This window comes from Protobothrops mucrosquamatus, unplaced genomic scaffold (genome assembly GCF_001527695.2).
Source record: "Protobothrops mucrosquamatus isolate PMUCROS unplaced genomic scaffold, P.Mucros_1.0 scaffold448, whole genome shotgun sequence".
Classification (NCBI taxonomy): Eukaryota; Metazoa; Chordata; class Lepidosauria; order Squamata; family Viperidae; genus Protobothrops; species Protobothrops mucrosquamatus.
This window is the reverse complement of record NW_015386771.1, coordinates 176,049-191,385: the sequence shown is the minus strand read 5'-3', so window position 1 is coordinate 191,385 and position 15,337 is coordinate 176,049. Positions and strand designations below refer to the sequence as shown.

The following is a 15,337-nucleotide window of genomic DNA, read 5'->3' as shown; positions in this document are numbered from 1 at the left end:
TATACAAGCTATTCAAAGTGAGTTAAAGCTGAACTGGTATATAAGATTGACTAATTAATTGATTAGGAGAATTTGCAATTTTTTTATTTGTGTTTGAAAGTTTTCATGTTGGAGGCTTCTTTTTAATTTTCATCTTGGAAGCTTCTTTTTTTTAATATAAATAATCAACTTCAAAAGAAATCCACAATTTTTACTAGACCTACTGTATCTTAATTATTCCTTGTGTCCAGAAGGCCTCCAAACACATATCAGAATTATGTTAGCCTCTGACCTAGCCACATGAATGTTATATAGGGAATTGCCTCTTTTCCATTAATCTTTAAGATCACAAGTCATTCATTCCACTGGTTAACTGTATTTTTATCCATCTGTCTAAATTCTAGACACTGATCATTTATACTGATACGAGTATCAAAAAGCACAATGATTTTGCTTTCAATAATAAAGTTGATTTGCACTAATAAGCTCTCTGTTGTTATATCTGCAGGCTACCCACCTGTCCTGGACAAGGTCGTAAATAGGACCCGTGCAATCATTAGAACAGGACATTTTATGGGCCATTTTTGTGCTTTTTGTCTTGTTCTACATCTCCCAGAAATTTTGCTGAGTATGCTTTTTTGAGGGGTGGAAGGGAAATGACAATCTGCACCAAAATGCTGAAATTCTAAATTGGTGCCACCATTTCAGACTTCATTCACTTCTTGAAAGCAAGCCAGGTACCAAAAAAAGATTTGTTAGTATGGCATTTTAAACATAATCCTTTCCAGCTGATGCCAAGATAGGTCTATGTTTAAGCATGCACGTTGCCTTTGGATTGAAGATATAAAACCCCAAATTACATAATCTTTGGATTAAATATAATGTAACTAACTTTTCCCTCTACAAATCTGTATTATTTAATTTCCATTCCACTAAATCACAAGATTGTGACTGTTATCTATTAAGACATACCATGAAGGAAAAGCATTACATGAGAAGCAAAACTTTCTTTGACTGTTTTTGACACCTGAGCTGTCAGTTAGATATTACTAACAAAGAGACAAAAAAAGAACAGAAATTTACATGAACTTTACATGTGCTTATGTGTATTGTATGCACCTGTACAAATGTAGAAATCATTGTTATAATTTAAAAATAACTACATAATCTCAACATATTAGGGAAGACTGATAAGAGACTTGTGCCCGCACAGTCTTTTGGCAGGTGCTAATGCGAAACTTCAACACCTTAGGCTATCCCTTCTTTGGGTTATATTTGTTTAAATTAAATTTGGAGATAGCCCTTTTTACAGAGGAAGTCTTCAAATGCAGGACTGTTATCTGTAAAATAGGACATACATTTCCTACATCCAACCTTAGCCATTCTATTCTTACTAATATAGCAAACATAAGAGATCTACAATAAAAACTGCCAACAGCTAACAGCAATAACTCTGAAATGCTGTGACAACAAACATAATTTAGTGGGGGAAGTGTGCCAGCTTGTGCTTAGACATTTCTACCCCTCCTAAGTACAGGAAACATTGAAAATATAATTGAAGTTTAATGCTATATCTGAAAAAAAAACAGACTATTAAAAAAAACTCAATATGAAGTAAAAAGTTTAAGTCAATTCTGATTTGGGAGTCTAGTTCAAGTTTCCGATAAATCGAAGTTCCAAATTTAAGCAGAAAAGTTTTAATTATACTGAGTTCATAATGCAAATACCAGTAATCCCAGAAAATTCCATAGAAGTTCCATAAGAGAAATTTCAAAATGTTACATTACTCAATCAACTTCTTTCATTCTTTAATATTGTTATACAATTAGTCTCTCTTCTGTTTAACTGAAATTCTTTGTCATTGACATGCTTGAGCATTTCAAATATGTATTTTAACTCAGGTTCTGACTAACGGATGCTGAAGGACCACAGTTTAAAAGAATTTTATCTAGCTAAAAGCAGGTGGTGCTCTAACCAAATTCTTCTTTTTTACATTGTCCTACATTACATTGAAATAAGTATTGAAAAAGAAAAAAAAGGAGGGGGGGAACCTTCTAGTTAAATATAATTAATCTCTTCATAAATCAGCTAGTTCCTTCTTAATACATTAACAGAATAATTTTAATATCAAAAATGCACTAAGCCAGGCCAGGAAACTGGCAGGCAAATGGTTCCTTAAAGATTAGATACCTTCATAGCATTCAGTACATGGATGAAGATAAAAACATGAATCATGTTTACTATATCCTCATGCCTGAAAGGGTGAGCTGGGTATGTAGAAATGCAGCCCATGCTATACAGTGAGAGTTGCAAAGTAAAGGCAAACTCAAAGGGAAGCAATTTGGCTGTGGTACAGAAACCATAGTAAAAAAGACAGTGATTTTGACATTGTAACTTTTAAAATATGCATTTGTGAATCCTTCTTAATAGCTGACTCCAATTTCTCATGCATGCTTACTTAAATTAATAGGAGTAAAATATGAAAAGAAGGCCTCAACATCAGCACAGATCAACGCAAAACTCTGCAGTGATTTTATCTTAGTGTAAAGATAGCTCTCTCGTGTCTGTGTTGTCTCTTCACTCAAGCCTCACTACTGTATCTTAATTGTATTCACTGTTACAGCCTAATATTTGCTACCCCACTATTCCACACCATCCCCTTGCAATACTGTACTACGACCAGCATTTAATAAGCTATTCTAGCTGTACTCTTAAACCGTGATGAGCCTCTGAACCATGTAGTGGAGAATCAGAGAGAGGCGGGTGTTCTGAGTTCTTTTCTTGGCAGGGGATTTAGACATTTACAATACCTTCTAGGCCAAAAGTCAACTGGGATTCAATATTGCATTAAATGGTGACAAATGGGGCAGGTGGGCTTTATTATTGCATTACAAAGGCTGCTGCTTTCCCCAGTACAGGCTATGTTTTGTGTGTGAAGCGGGCCCACACCTGCTGGAGCTGGGATCTGGAAATGCGGAGGACAGAAGGCATAAGTCTGTGGTTTCCTGCTGTGAGGGGCATGTGCCTGCGGTGGGGCATGCGCACAGGGCTGCTCTCCGCCGAACGGCTGCGCTGTATGAAAGTGCCGCCAAGGTGAGGGTACTGTTCTGTCTCCAGGGTTGAGGAGGAGAAAACGGAGGACGCCAGTCTTCTTAGGGGGCTGTACCTCGGGAGAGAGTGTTGAGAATGCCTGTCCTCCTCCAACTGCAAAAGACCAAGAAGAGTGGAGGAAAAGGTGTCAGGCAAAGACTTGACTCGCTCCTGGTTTGTGCTGTGCATGCTGCAGAAATCTTCACTGGCGGATGGCAAACACTTCTGCTTTACAGGGACTTAATATAGCCTCCATGTTCACCCATTTCTAGGCTAATCTCCTACTGTCACACGAAGGGGCCCTTAAAAGTAAGAGGTACACCTAGGCCTTACCACTGCCCTTTCACAGAAGTGCAGCAGTTCCATACTTTCTCTAGTATAGGCTTTTTTTAAATCAAACAACAGAAAGAGGATAACAGCTCTGAAATTAATTTTGTTTGCCTCCTCACTTTTCTATTAACCCCTGCACACCCTCTTCCAAGTTGAAATATATTGGATATAAGTCTATATTTTTTTCTATTGCATTCGTAAAATTAAAAGTCACATTTTAAAGTAAGGAGCTTTTTTTTAAAAAAAATAACAATATCTTATAATAGGAAGGTTTATTTTAGTCTACCTCATCTTGCTCTAGGAAAGCTACCTACAATACCTTGATTGGCAACTAAATAGAGATACAAACCATGCAACTGTAAACTCTAGAAAGTTACAATAATAGGCACAGCATGAATAGCTGGGGTCTCTATCTATCACACTTGAATATGATTCCTCTTGCAAATTTTATTTGCATCATAGGAAGAATAAAAACAGGCCTTCAAATAATGTGAAAAGAATTCATACTAACCCTAAAGGAAGTTGGCAATATTTATTTCCTAATTTGTTACGTAACTTTGATTTCTGCTATATATTGTGCCCTTCTCAAATATGCAAAAGCTGTACTATTTATAAAATTTCCCACAAATTCCTCTCAATCTCTCTGCAGAATTTACAACAGGCCTCTCACCTTTGTATTGTCTCAATAGATTAACTTGAAGAGAAATTGAACATTAATGTAGTAATAAAAGAGAAAGAAATACTATGGCACATTATATTATTTCTCAGAATTAAATATACAAAAATTCCATTTTTAATTAAGCTAGTGAAGGAAAGCTATAGCAAATACAGAGATCAGATGTAAAATGCTTGTGTTTTATTTCTTCAGAATAGTGTGGTGTATATTTCCTCTCTTTTCCTCTCTTTTATCCCAGCTGCTCATGCTCTTTTTCTTCAAATTCCCCCATAACCCAATTAGATCCAATTGCCTTCCAACAGAAGAGGTACTCCAATCTTCACTTAGGAATCACCCAATTGATCTCATGACCTTCTTTATCAACTTCTGTGCAAATACAATGATGTGCTATTCCTAAAAGTAGCCTTTGATATGAACCTAAAAGTTGTGCTTTTGAATTTTTTAAAATTGAGTTTCTTAGCCTGTTAAACAAGGGAAAACTGAAGCTTGCTTAATTATTACATGCTTTTACTGGCAGTTCATCCCATCCCTTTTTTCCTTTATTGTTTAACATAAATCAAATGTGTCTAATTTGTCACGGTTAGAAGTATTCTGTTGTGCTAATTGCTGTATCCTGGACCTACCCTAGTTCATTTTTAAAAAATCTGAACAATGATTTACGATTTATATAGAGATGCCACTATTCATGTATTAAATAATATATTTCTGCTAACAAGAAAGCCACAGACATGTATTGCTATGGAATGTTTGACGTATTTTATAATTATGTCATATTATAATTTAATATAAATGTAGACATCATTAGGAGAAAGCAATGATTAAATGTTATTAAAGGTCTGAGCACTTTTTATTCCAGGATTCACAAACACTTTTTAAAATTAAAAGCAGATAAATGAATCTTGTTATAAAATGCCCACGCGTGATAATTAAGCAATGCATTGTTAAATTAAGACAAGCATGAAAACACTGTCTCATGCCATATTGATAAATATTAATATTCTTAACAGAAGCCAGGAGCACGTCCCACAGTACAACATTTAAGATTATTTTTAACATGAATATTCTTCTTTTCAAAAATTTACACTTTTGGAATAGAAGAAATCCATGCAAAGTAGATATAAAAATATATTACTTTCATAAACATTACCAAATATTGCCACTTTATCTGACTACTGTAAAACAATGAGGTTAGAGCCCAAGCACAGAATGATTTGTTTATGATATTGTGGGAATGACTGGGTGCAGGCTTTACTGGATTTTGCCATGTTCTTTTGCATATCCAAGATTCTCATCTAATATGGATTCTAGAATGATAATGGCACAGAAGATACGGACATGGTGAAAAAATCCAAGTCTACTGATATTTTTTTCATATCTGGAGAATAGGGAGCATCTCAAGTTTGAGGCTGATAGAAAAATGGACCAAGAACACCTAAATGATTTGAATTTATACTTCTCCGCATCTAGTTGAACTAGATCTAGGAACTTCAAAAGATGTCTTAAATAAATTTGCAGAATCAATTAACAATTGCTATAGATGTGAGAAATAAAATATTGTAGGGCATTTTTTTAAATCATTAGCTCAATCTACCAGGGAATTACCTTAAAAACTGCTTAATGACTCCAAAACAGAGAAAGTGATTGAGTGGGGTGTTACCAGGTTTAGTACTGGGATCATGCTCAATATTTTTTCCTAATGACTTGGAAGAAGATGTGATGAAAATCTTACTTAATTACAGATGTCGCAAGATAAATGGAATAATTAAGACCTGGAGGGGGGAGCGCTTTGAGTCAATGTTGACTCCTGGTACTGCCTGGACAAGTCCCTGCATTTTTCTTGGCAAGATTTCCCAAGTGGCTTGCCACTGCCTTCTTCCAAGTGATTGGCCTAACATTACTCAACTGGATGTGATTAGAATTCAGTCTACTGATTTTTAGTCTGGTGCCTTAAACACTACACCAAATTAGCTCTCTAATTAAGACCTAGAAGACATAAAGAAAATTCAGAATGATTTTTAATAGCCTAGAAAATTAGAAAAGCAGTACAAACACAATTTCTTAATTTAGAAAAATGAAATCAAATGCACAACTATAGGATTGGGGAACTTAGTTTAACAATTTGAATCATCAGAGCAGAATATGAATCACAGTATGAAATTGCTGCGAAAAGAGTAAATATAAATATGTTAAAAGCTATGCTTCCTTTGAATCAAGCATGACTCTCTGAGGCTTTTTTTGGCAATAACACAGAAGAGTTCATCTACTGCTTTGTCCTGAAATTTCCTGAAATTTCATGGTGATCTCTCATCTAAATATTAATCAGACTCAACCCTTAGCTTTTTTTAAGTCAGCCAGAATCAATTAGCTGTGTAATTTTCAGGATCTATTTAAAATAGCTTCCAAACAGAGAAAGCAATATTTTTATTCTACTCTGGTCAGATTCTGTACCTTAAGTTCTGTGTCCAATTTTAGGCATCACATGCTTTTGAATATTAACTATAAGAGGTTCAATGTTGAAACCCTAACTCAGTGATGGCGAACCTTTTAGAGACCGAATGCCCAAAAACCGCCCCCGCTCCGCTTCCTGCCCTGCCTGCTCCACCCCCGCCTGCCCCCTGCCCCGCCCGCCTGCAGATCCATGCACCGCCTCCATGACCCACTACAGCAGATCGCCCAAGCAGTCCAGTAGCGCCATGGCAGCCACGCCCTCCACCCGCACTCTGCAGCATCGTCTGCACACTAATGTTTCTTCTAATGTGTTTAAACTGTTTCAAGACTGTTAGGAAAAATACCATTCCTGTTGCATGCTTCTGTGGCTGTATGCCAGGTGCAAGGAGTAATGTAAATTGTACTTTTCCTAACATGTAAGAAAAGAAACAATTGAAATAGGGAAAAGTGTGTCTCTTGAATTTCCAGTGACTTAGGCAGGGCCTGAGACAGCTTCTGAATACAGTTAAAATAAATATATTTGCTAAGATCTCCAAAGCTGCAATATAGGGAAAGCTGGCCTTTCCAGAAGACACTTGTATTTCAAGTTGGAAATAGCTGACAGATTGGTCGAACCAAAAGATTGATGTTTTAGTATGATCAGTTGATTTGGTGTATATTGTTTACTTCTGGTATATATAACCATATAGCTACAATAATCAAAACTTTGATAAATTAGCTAAAATTATATATTTTGTTTAATTGGGACATATAACATTCAAAGAATGCAGAGAATACTCCTGTGAACACCTGTCAACCTCTAACAAGGTGTCATCTTTAAGCTTATTAATGGCCTACTTAAGCAATCTGAACTAAGGCTATTGTACCAGCAGTGAAAAATTATTCCTAGAAGTATCCTTTGTATCATGAGGCATAAAATTAAATATGTAAATCTAAATCATCAATGCCTTTCTACCCAGTGAAGTTCTTCTGTATGGACACTGAGATCTTGGGCTTCTCCTGAGTGGCCCCGTTCTCCCTCCTTCTGGGGTAAATAACACTTGATGAATTGTAATACAGTTTTAGGCTTGTTAAACTCTAGTTCAGCTTCTAGGTATAAAACAGCTTCAAAATTCAAATCAATATTTAAAACTTTTCACGTATTCAGATCCTGTTCTACAAAACTCATGCTACAATTACAAACAGAAACAGAGGGTGGAGATGGAAGTTAACTGAATGACTTTGGCTCAGTCATTCTCTCCCTCTCAGTACAACCAACCTCATAGGACTGGTGTTGTGCAAGGAAAAAATGGTTATGTATGAAACTAAAAGTTCCTGAAGAAAAGTTATTAAAGTTATGAAGTTATGAAATAAATAAATAAATAAGTGGACAGTTTTAAAATTGAAACAGAAAACTTCCAAAATGAATAAAACAGTCAATTTCAAGCTCAAAACAGCTGTTTTAAACTTGAAAAAAGCTGCTTCAAGTTCCTAATACTCCAAATGAGAATTTTTTTGTCCACTGTTACATTGAAAACATAAAGATCCAGGTTTTTTTTCTGTGTGAATTCTATTTTCTTGTTATTTTCAAACTTTACCAGAGAGATTTACTTATGAGTAAGTATTATCAGGGTCAAAGTTATAAAAGATTTGCAAAAATTGCTAATAAAAAAAAGCTCTACAGCCTGATTAATACAGTTACCAAGGAATTCAGATAGTATACAGCTGCATCAAACAAATGTATCCCATATTCCCCAAGATATTTACTATATTATACATGAGTTTATAGAATACAAGGTTGTAAAGAGAATCTGTAGGTCATTTAGACCAGGGATATCAAACTGCCGGCCTGCGGGCCGGATGCATCACGCCGAAACCGCGCCCACCCCATTGCCGGCAATGGGGAAAAAGTTGCGATACGTCGCGCAACATCACATGACGTTGCGAGTTTGACATCTCCTGATTTAGATCAGTATACTCAAACAACAGTACGGGGCTTCCTTCCTCAAATTGGGAAAGAGAAAGGAGAGCAAAGGAAGGAGGTATACACACGATGGGGCAAGGAGAAGAAGAGTACTCGTGATTCATCATGCAAATGATATGAATCTTGTGCTTTGCATAATGCAACTGCTGTAAATGACTTAATTTATGTTATTTAGGCAATATTATTATGAGTTGTATTATAAACCAATACTGTACCAAAGAAAGACAGACCTTCTGGTAGATCTACTTAAGCATTCTGGATGAAAAAACTGAACATTTCAACAAAGTATTTTTGGGAGTTTAGGAGTAAAGTACTTTGTGAAAGTTTTGTTCTTAATCACCAAAATAAAATAGTCTAAAATAAAATAAAACATTTTGTTGTCAAAATAGCAAAGGTACTTCAACTCTAACTGTTTAACTATTGCAGGAAGCAATTTTTGTGTGTTTAAATCTTAATGTAATGAAACAATATTATAACAAAATACCAGTAAACAAATACAAATATCCTCCCCTGACCAAAAAAAAATGGCCCTTTTGTTTTTATCTTGGTCTGAATGAGATTCTGTTTGTCTCTCACATATCAACTAGGACAATTATGCAAAAGCAGAAAGAACAGAATAATAGAATAGAATAGAATAGAATAGAATAGGAATAGAATAGAATAGAATAGAATAGAATAGAATAGAATAGAATAGAATAGAATAGAATAGAATAGAATAGAATAGCTGGAAGGGACCTTGGAGGTCTTCTTATCCTATTGAATTATCTGAAAAAATTGGAAACGAGTCACAAACTAAATTCAGGCTCATATTTTAGAGCAAAAACAATACATAATCAGCGTTTTACTAGAAATAAATGTATAAAAAGTTGAATANGGGTCTAGATAGACTGCTTCATCCAGGTGCCGAGGGAATTGCCGTGCAACCACACTCTCAACAACCTTCGCCGCAAAGCGAAGGTTGGAGACTGGACGATAATTGGCCAGCTCATCTGGGTCCAGGGAAGGCTTCTTGAGGAGGGGCCTCACAACGGCCTCCTTAAGGGCCGCAGGAAAGGCACCCTCCTGCAAAGAAGAACATGACGTTGCGAGTTTGACATCTCCTGATTTAGATCAGTATACTCAAACAACATACGGGGCTTCCTTCCTCAAATTGGGAAAGAGAAAGGAGAGCAAAGGAAGGAGGTATACACACGATGGGGCAAGGAGAAGAAGAGTACTCGTGATTCATCATGCAAATGATATGAATCTTGTGCTTTGCATAATGCAACTGCTGTAAATTACTTAATTTATGTTATTTAGGCAATATTATTATGAGTTGTATTATAAACCAATACTGTACCAAAGAAAGACAGACCTTCTGGTAGATCTACTTAAGCATTCTGGGTGAAAAAACTGAACATTTCAACAAAGTATTTTTGGGAGTTTAGGAGTAAAGTACTTTGTGAAAGTTTTGGTCTTAATCACCAAAATAAAATAGTCTAAAATAAAATAAAACATTTTGTTGTCAAAATAGCAAAGGTACTTCAACTCTAACTGTTTAACTATTGCAGGAAGCAATTTTTGTGTGTTTAAATCTTAATGTAATGAAACAATATTATAACAAAATACCAGTAAACAAATACAAATATCCTCCCCTGACAAAAAAAAAATGGCCCTTTTGTTTTTATCTTGGTCTGAATGAGATTCTGTTTGTCTCTCACATATCAACTAGGACAATTATGCAAAAGCAGAAAGAATAGAATTTATCTTATCTTATCTTATCTTATCTTATCTTATCTTATCTTATCTTATCGACCTTCCCTGGAACCTCCAGAAGAATAGGATAACTTAATAGACTTTTTTAACCTTTGCTCAGTGTTTGATTTAAGTCCGAGTATAAAATCTCGTTTTTGTTATGTATTAGTCGCAAAATGATCTTTATTTACATATTTTTCAACTTATTCACGGAGAGGTAATTTGAACAACGTAATAACGCAGACAAATTACTGCCTTACGATTGCAGGAGGAACAGAAGAAAAGAATGATAACTTTGGGATGGAATCAAATATGTCTCTACAATGAAAGGCATTACTCAGCATTTCATTATTTTTCAAAATTATACAGAAAGCAGTAATCTGATCCAGCAGAAAGTGAAGAACATTTAAATAGTATATTACCACAAAATTTACTGACCAACAAAAAAGGTTCCTCCCTCCCTCCCTCCTTTTCCTTCCCAGCTGGTAAGTAAGTGGCTGCAAAACGTGGAAGTACAAAACAGGGAAAGGGAGTATGTGAATCCATGAGTGACTGGCACAGTGCAAGTGCAGAAGGACTAGTAGAAAGTGCACCATTTCTCCATTATCTTTCTCATGCAAGCTTTCCACCAACAAACATTTTGTTCGTGGGAAGGTGACAAGAAGCCTGGCAATCTTATCATTTCCTTCTGGGTTCCCCTCAACCACAGCAGTGCAAGAGTGGTACTGAACAACAGTGCAGCAGCGCTGAAGTCGCACAAAATCTTTCCCAAATTAATTCCCATGAAAGTAATGGGTCCCAGCATTCTATACATTAGCTCATTTGAGATACCTTTGTTTGTAACATTTTACCTTGTGATGCAGCATTTTGCCCAATGAAAGGTTACAAAGTATCAAACAGACACAAGAGTTTTAGTAGTATATAGATAATGTTCCTTAACTACCCAAAGAAGTGTTCACAGGAATTGCAGCATCAAAAGGAACTGGAATAACTCTTAAATAAAAGTATACCCGTGTCTTGCCCTAGCTTGAAAAGGATTAGCGACATCATTGCCCCAGTCACCAAGTCAAACATATACGGGTAATTTGCAATATACAATGGCAATTGGGACTGGACTTTCCATTGCCAAGAGATGAGGTCATAAAGCACGATTGCATCCCTAAGTGACAACACTTAAGAGTGCATAAAGGTGTGTAACAGGCATTGCACAGCTCAGGGAAGGTGCATGAGAAGCACCACACAGGTCAGGAAGAGAGCACATGGGTGCAAAAGTGAGGAAGAAGCATTGCATGGGTCAGAGGGAGAAGGAATGTGTGAGAGGTACCATGGAAGTTAGGGACACAGCACAAGGGGGAAGTGAGAGGTAGTGGCACAGGTCAGGAAGGGTGCGTAAGGTTGCACAGGGATATGCAAGCAGTGAAGCATGAGTCAGGGACAAAGTGCATGGTTGAAAGAGAATGCATGAGAGGCATGGTGAGGGTCAAGGAAGGTGCAAGGGAGGACAGCATGGGTCACATGCAAGGAGATGCACTTGAGGTACTGTGCAGATTGAAGACAGTACATAAGGTGCGCGATAGATATGGTGCAGGTTAGGGTGGGTGCGTAAGAGTGTATAAGAGGATATGAGTGGCCAGCAAAAGCACAAAGGGGCTGGGAAAGGATGCATAGGTAAGGAAATCTTAACCCAGAGATCTGCAACCTTTCCTGCTAGCTTCTCGGTGACTTTCTGGGAGCCACTTGGGATGGCAAGATGGGTGGCATATAAATTTAATAATAAACAAATAAATAAAATAAAGCTGGCATGGAAGATTACAAATGGCAATCATGTGATTGGGGAATACTTGGCAACTGGTCATTAGTAGAAATGGGTTGCTAAGCACCTAGATCATGATCACATAACCATGGAGCTGCTAGGATAGCTGGAACTCCGGGAACTGGTCATAAACAGCATTCATTCAATGCTGACTGGATGGTCATAGGTAGAGGACTATTTGTATTCAGAATAGGAGTTTTTCTCTGGATGAGAAATAATAGAGAAAAATTGTTGCCTGTTCTGAACCAACACTCAGTCTAGGAAAGAATATATACATTTCAGAATTAGCATACAGATTTAGTCTAATTTGATTCTTCTAATCTATAGTACCTCATTCTATAGCAGAAGTGGATAAACTGTGCCTGAACTATAGCTTCCAGCATCCCTTATCATATTGGCCATATTGGTTCAAACTAATGGGGTAAAAGATTCAGCAACATCTACAAGGGCCACAGATTTCCCACCACTCTGCTGACCCACAGGACTAACCTTCATCAAAAACAATTCACATGGATTCACTTCTAATGTAAATTGCTGTAAAACATTATTGATGCTGATGTAATAACACTAGAATTGATTCTTTAGATACAGATACAAAGGATTAAAAGAGGTAACATCAATCTGGATATGATGCCCAAATGTGATGATTTCACTAAACGAAACAGACAACACAAAAATGAAAAACAATGGCAGTATGAAGGAGATGGATTTCTTTTGCGTATCTTACCTGTCTCTCGGGACCTATTGGCTCAGATTCTCGTCTCCGCTGCCGGATAGCTGGTGCTGAATATAAGGGGGACTGTGATGGGCTTCCTGGTTGCTGCTCATGCTTATTCTCAGATACTGTCTGGCACTGCACTTCATTTCTGTGGGAACTGTCCTCCTCAGCCACAGGCTGCATACCTCGGACTCGCCCATCATGTATTTTGGGCCTGACTGCTGCTTCTGCACCCAAGTGCCTCCTTTCATCCCCTTCTTCTATGGGCTTTAGTTCCTCAGGTTCCTCATCTGTTGTCCCAGATGTACTTGGTTCAGCGCCAGGATGGAAGTCCTTCAGTTCTGTCTCTTTATCAATGATAACCCACTCTTTGCTGTCAAAGTCCTCCTCCTCAGCCAGGGGCACTGATCGGAAAGCGTTACTGAGAGCTTCATGCTCCACAGAAGCAGATACATCCATCCTGCCGCTTGCCTGTCGGTCTACCTGACCAGTCTCAATAGACAGCATCTGTGCTGGCTGAGAAGAGCATACAAGCCGGGAAGGAGAACAAGGTAAATCTACTCGGGATCTGAAAATAAAAACAAAGAAGGCCAAGTCAAATTAATTTTAAAAATTAATAATTTAAGATTATTAAAGAATAATGATGGCTATTTCCTATCATCTAAATTGAAGAACCTTTTGAGAATAGCTTCCCCTGAAATGGGATCTGCTCTCTTCCAAATTCATTGAAAATTCAAAAGATAAAACTGAATATTAAAGCTGCCTTTCTTCAAGTATAACATACTAGTCTTATGTTTCTTTGCTAAAGAATATTAGCAGAGTCCAACACCTGTATCCACCTGACCACTCTCCTCCCACAGCATGCCTTTGCTAGCCTGGGCAAGAAGATGGCCACTGGGGAGTGGACCTTATTCATTCTGTTGCCTCACTTATGGAATGATTTTCCAGGAAAAGAGGGAGCAATTTTTAACATCCATTATATCATTTTCAGGCTACTTAACTTAAAGATGCCTTAATTTCATTTTATGCTTTTACATTTTATTTTTATTTTTTCCCCATTTGTGTAGGTGAACTAATACCCATTGAATAACATAAATATTGTACATTTCAATGAAATCCATTTATCTGTTTAAATCAGAGAGTTTTATATGAGCAAGTTACAGTCTATTCATTGACTAGATAAGTAATTTTAAAATCTGAGCATAACAACATAAAGGAAATTCAGTAGAGATCTTCAAGTATTTGAAGTAATGAATGAACAATTAAATTTCTTTTCTCCACCACTTAGCACTGATAGGTCTGAGTAAAAAAAAAAAAAAGGGGGGGGGAATAATACTGATTCAAAATAAACCAAAAGAATGTGTGGCTTTTCCTCATAGGTACATTTAAATCATTATGCCATGTTTGCTTGCTTGCTTGTTTGTTGGTTGGTTTGTTGTACTTGGAAGTCAACCAACTCCTTGATGAATTTGGGTGGGAAACAACTTATGTCTGTGTGGAGTTTTTTTTTTACAGTTGACTTAAAATTATCATAAGAAAACAAAAACCATAAAGTTTCCACAATCATCCTGTTCCCAAGGCCTGGGAGGACAACCACGTTTTTAACAGTTGATGAAAAGTCATTACATCTGGTGGGATGCTATTTCAGCTTTCTCTGTGCTTTCTTTACTTTGACTCTTAGCTATATGCCCAAATCTTGAACAAGAATGTATTAAAGCCACTTAATTGGCCCTAAGCAAACCTTCGTTCATGCTGATCAAGTTTTCCATCAGCAGTGGAGAGGCGTTCCGACTCAGGACTATTCACACGACGGTATCTCAGAGAACGTGCTTGAGTTGTAGGGGAGTCTGGCACTGCTCGCACTGGGGAGATGGGACACACACCACTTTTCTGATCATCTTCTGCTAAACACTGCGTCTGAGACAGAAAAGGGGAAACCACTGAGAATAAGATAAATCCACAAAAATATACAAGGTAATGAGCCTGATGCAACCTATCATCTGAGGGTACTAATTAAATATTTGATTTCACATGCATCAATTTTTGACAGAGGCCGTTATAATGATAGTGCAGTTTTGCCCAAGAAGACATAAGCCAATAAAATAACAGAATTCATGTTAAACATCAAGAGAGACATTGCAGTTTGTAATATATTCTTTATATCTTTAGCCCAGTAAAGACATACACCTCACTTGAATGCAAGACAAAGTCACTTTACATTAAAACATACTTGCATGTCTAAATTTAGCTATCTTACTTAGCATATTGTCTGCTCACAAAACCACTATTCTTTGGAAGAAAATGAAAAGATTAGTGCACATTCAAAATGGTCAAAAAGTTTTACTTTGCTGATGCTGATCCTGAGTTTGTTGCGATTTACATCAGTCTCTTCCCAAACTTCTCCTTCATTGAAGGGAACATTTGGAGTCTGCCCTAAATTATTCTCTGTTGGCCGGACAGATAAAATTGGGGGTGCGTTCTCTTGGTCACTCAGGTGTTCTCCTTGCAAAACATCCTCTGTGTTCTCACGAAGTAAATCTCCAGGAACTGGAGTGATATTAACCACACTAAAGGAGAAATAATGTA

The 15,337-nt window shown here is 37.0% G+C and overlaps 1 protein-coding gene across 1 annotated transcript in view; it reads right to left on the bottom strand.

Moving 5' to 3' along the window:
• Positions 1–15,337, bottom strand: part of TTBK1 (tau tubulin kinase 1) — a 75,982-nt gene that overhangs the window by 23,161 nt on the left and 37,484 nt on the right. Inside the window, exons 10-12 of the mRNA XM_015816402.1 lie at positions 15,096–15,318; positions 14,493–14,668; positions 12,761–13,319 (exon numbers count right to left, since the gene is read on the bottom strand). Of these exons, the coding sequence (XP_015671888.1) occupies positions 12,761–13,319; positions 14,493–14,668; positions 15,096–15,318 (958 nt within the window). The remainder of the gene's footprint in view (positions 1–12,760; positions 13,320–14,492; positions 14,669–15,095; positions 15,319–15,337) is intronic.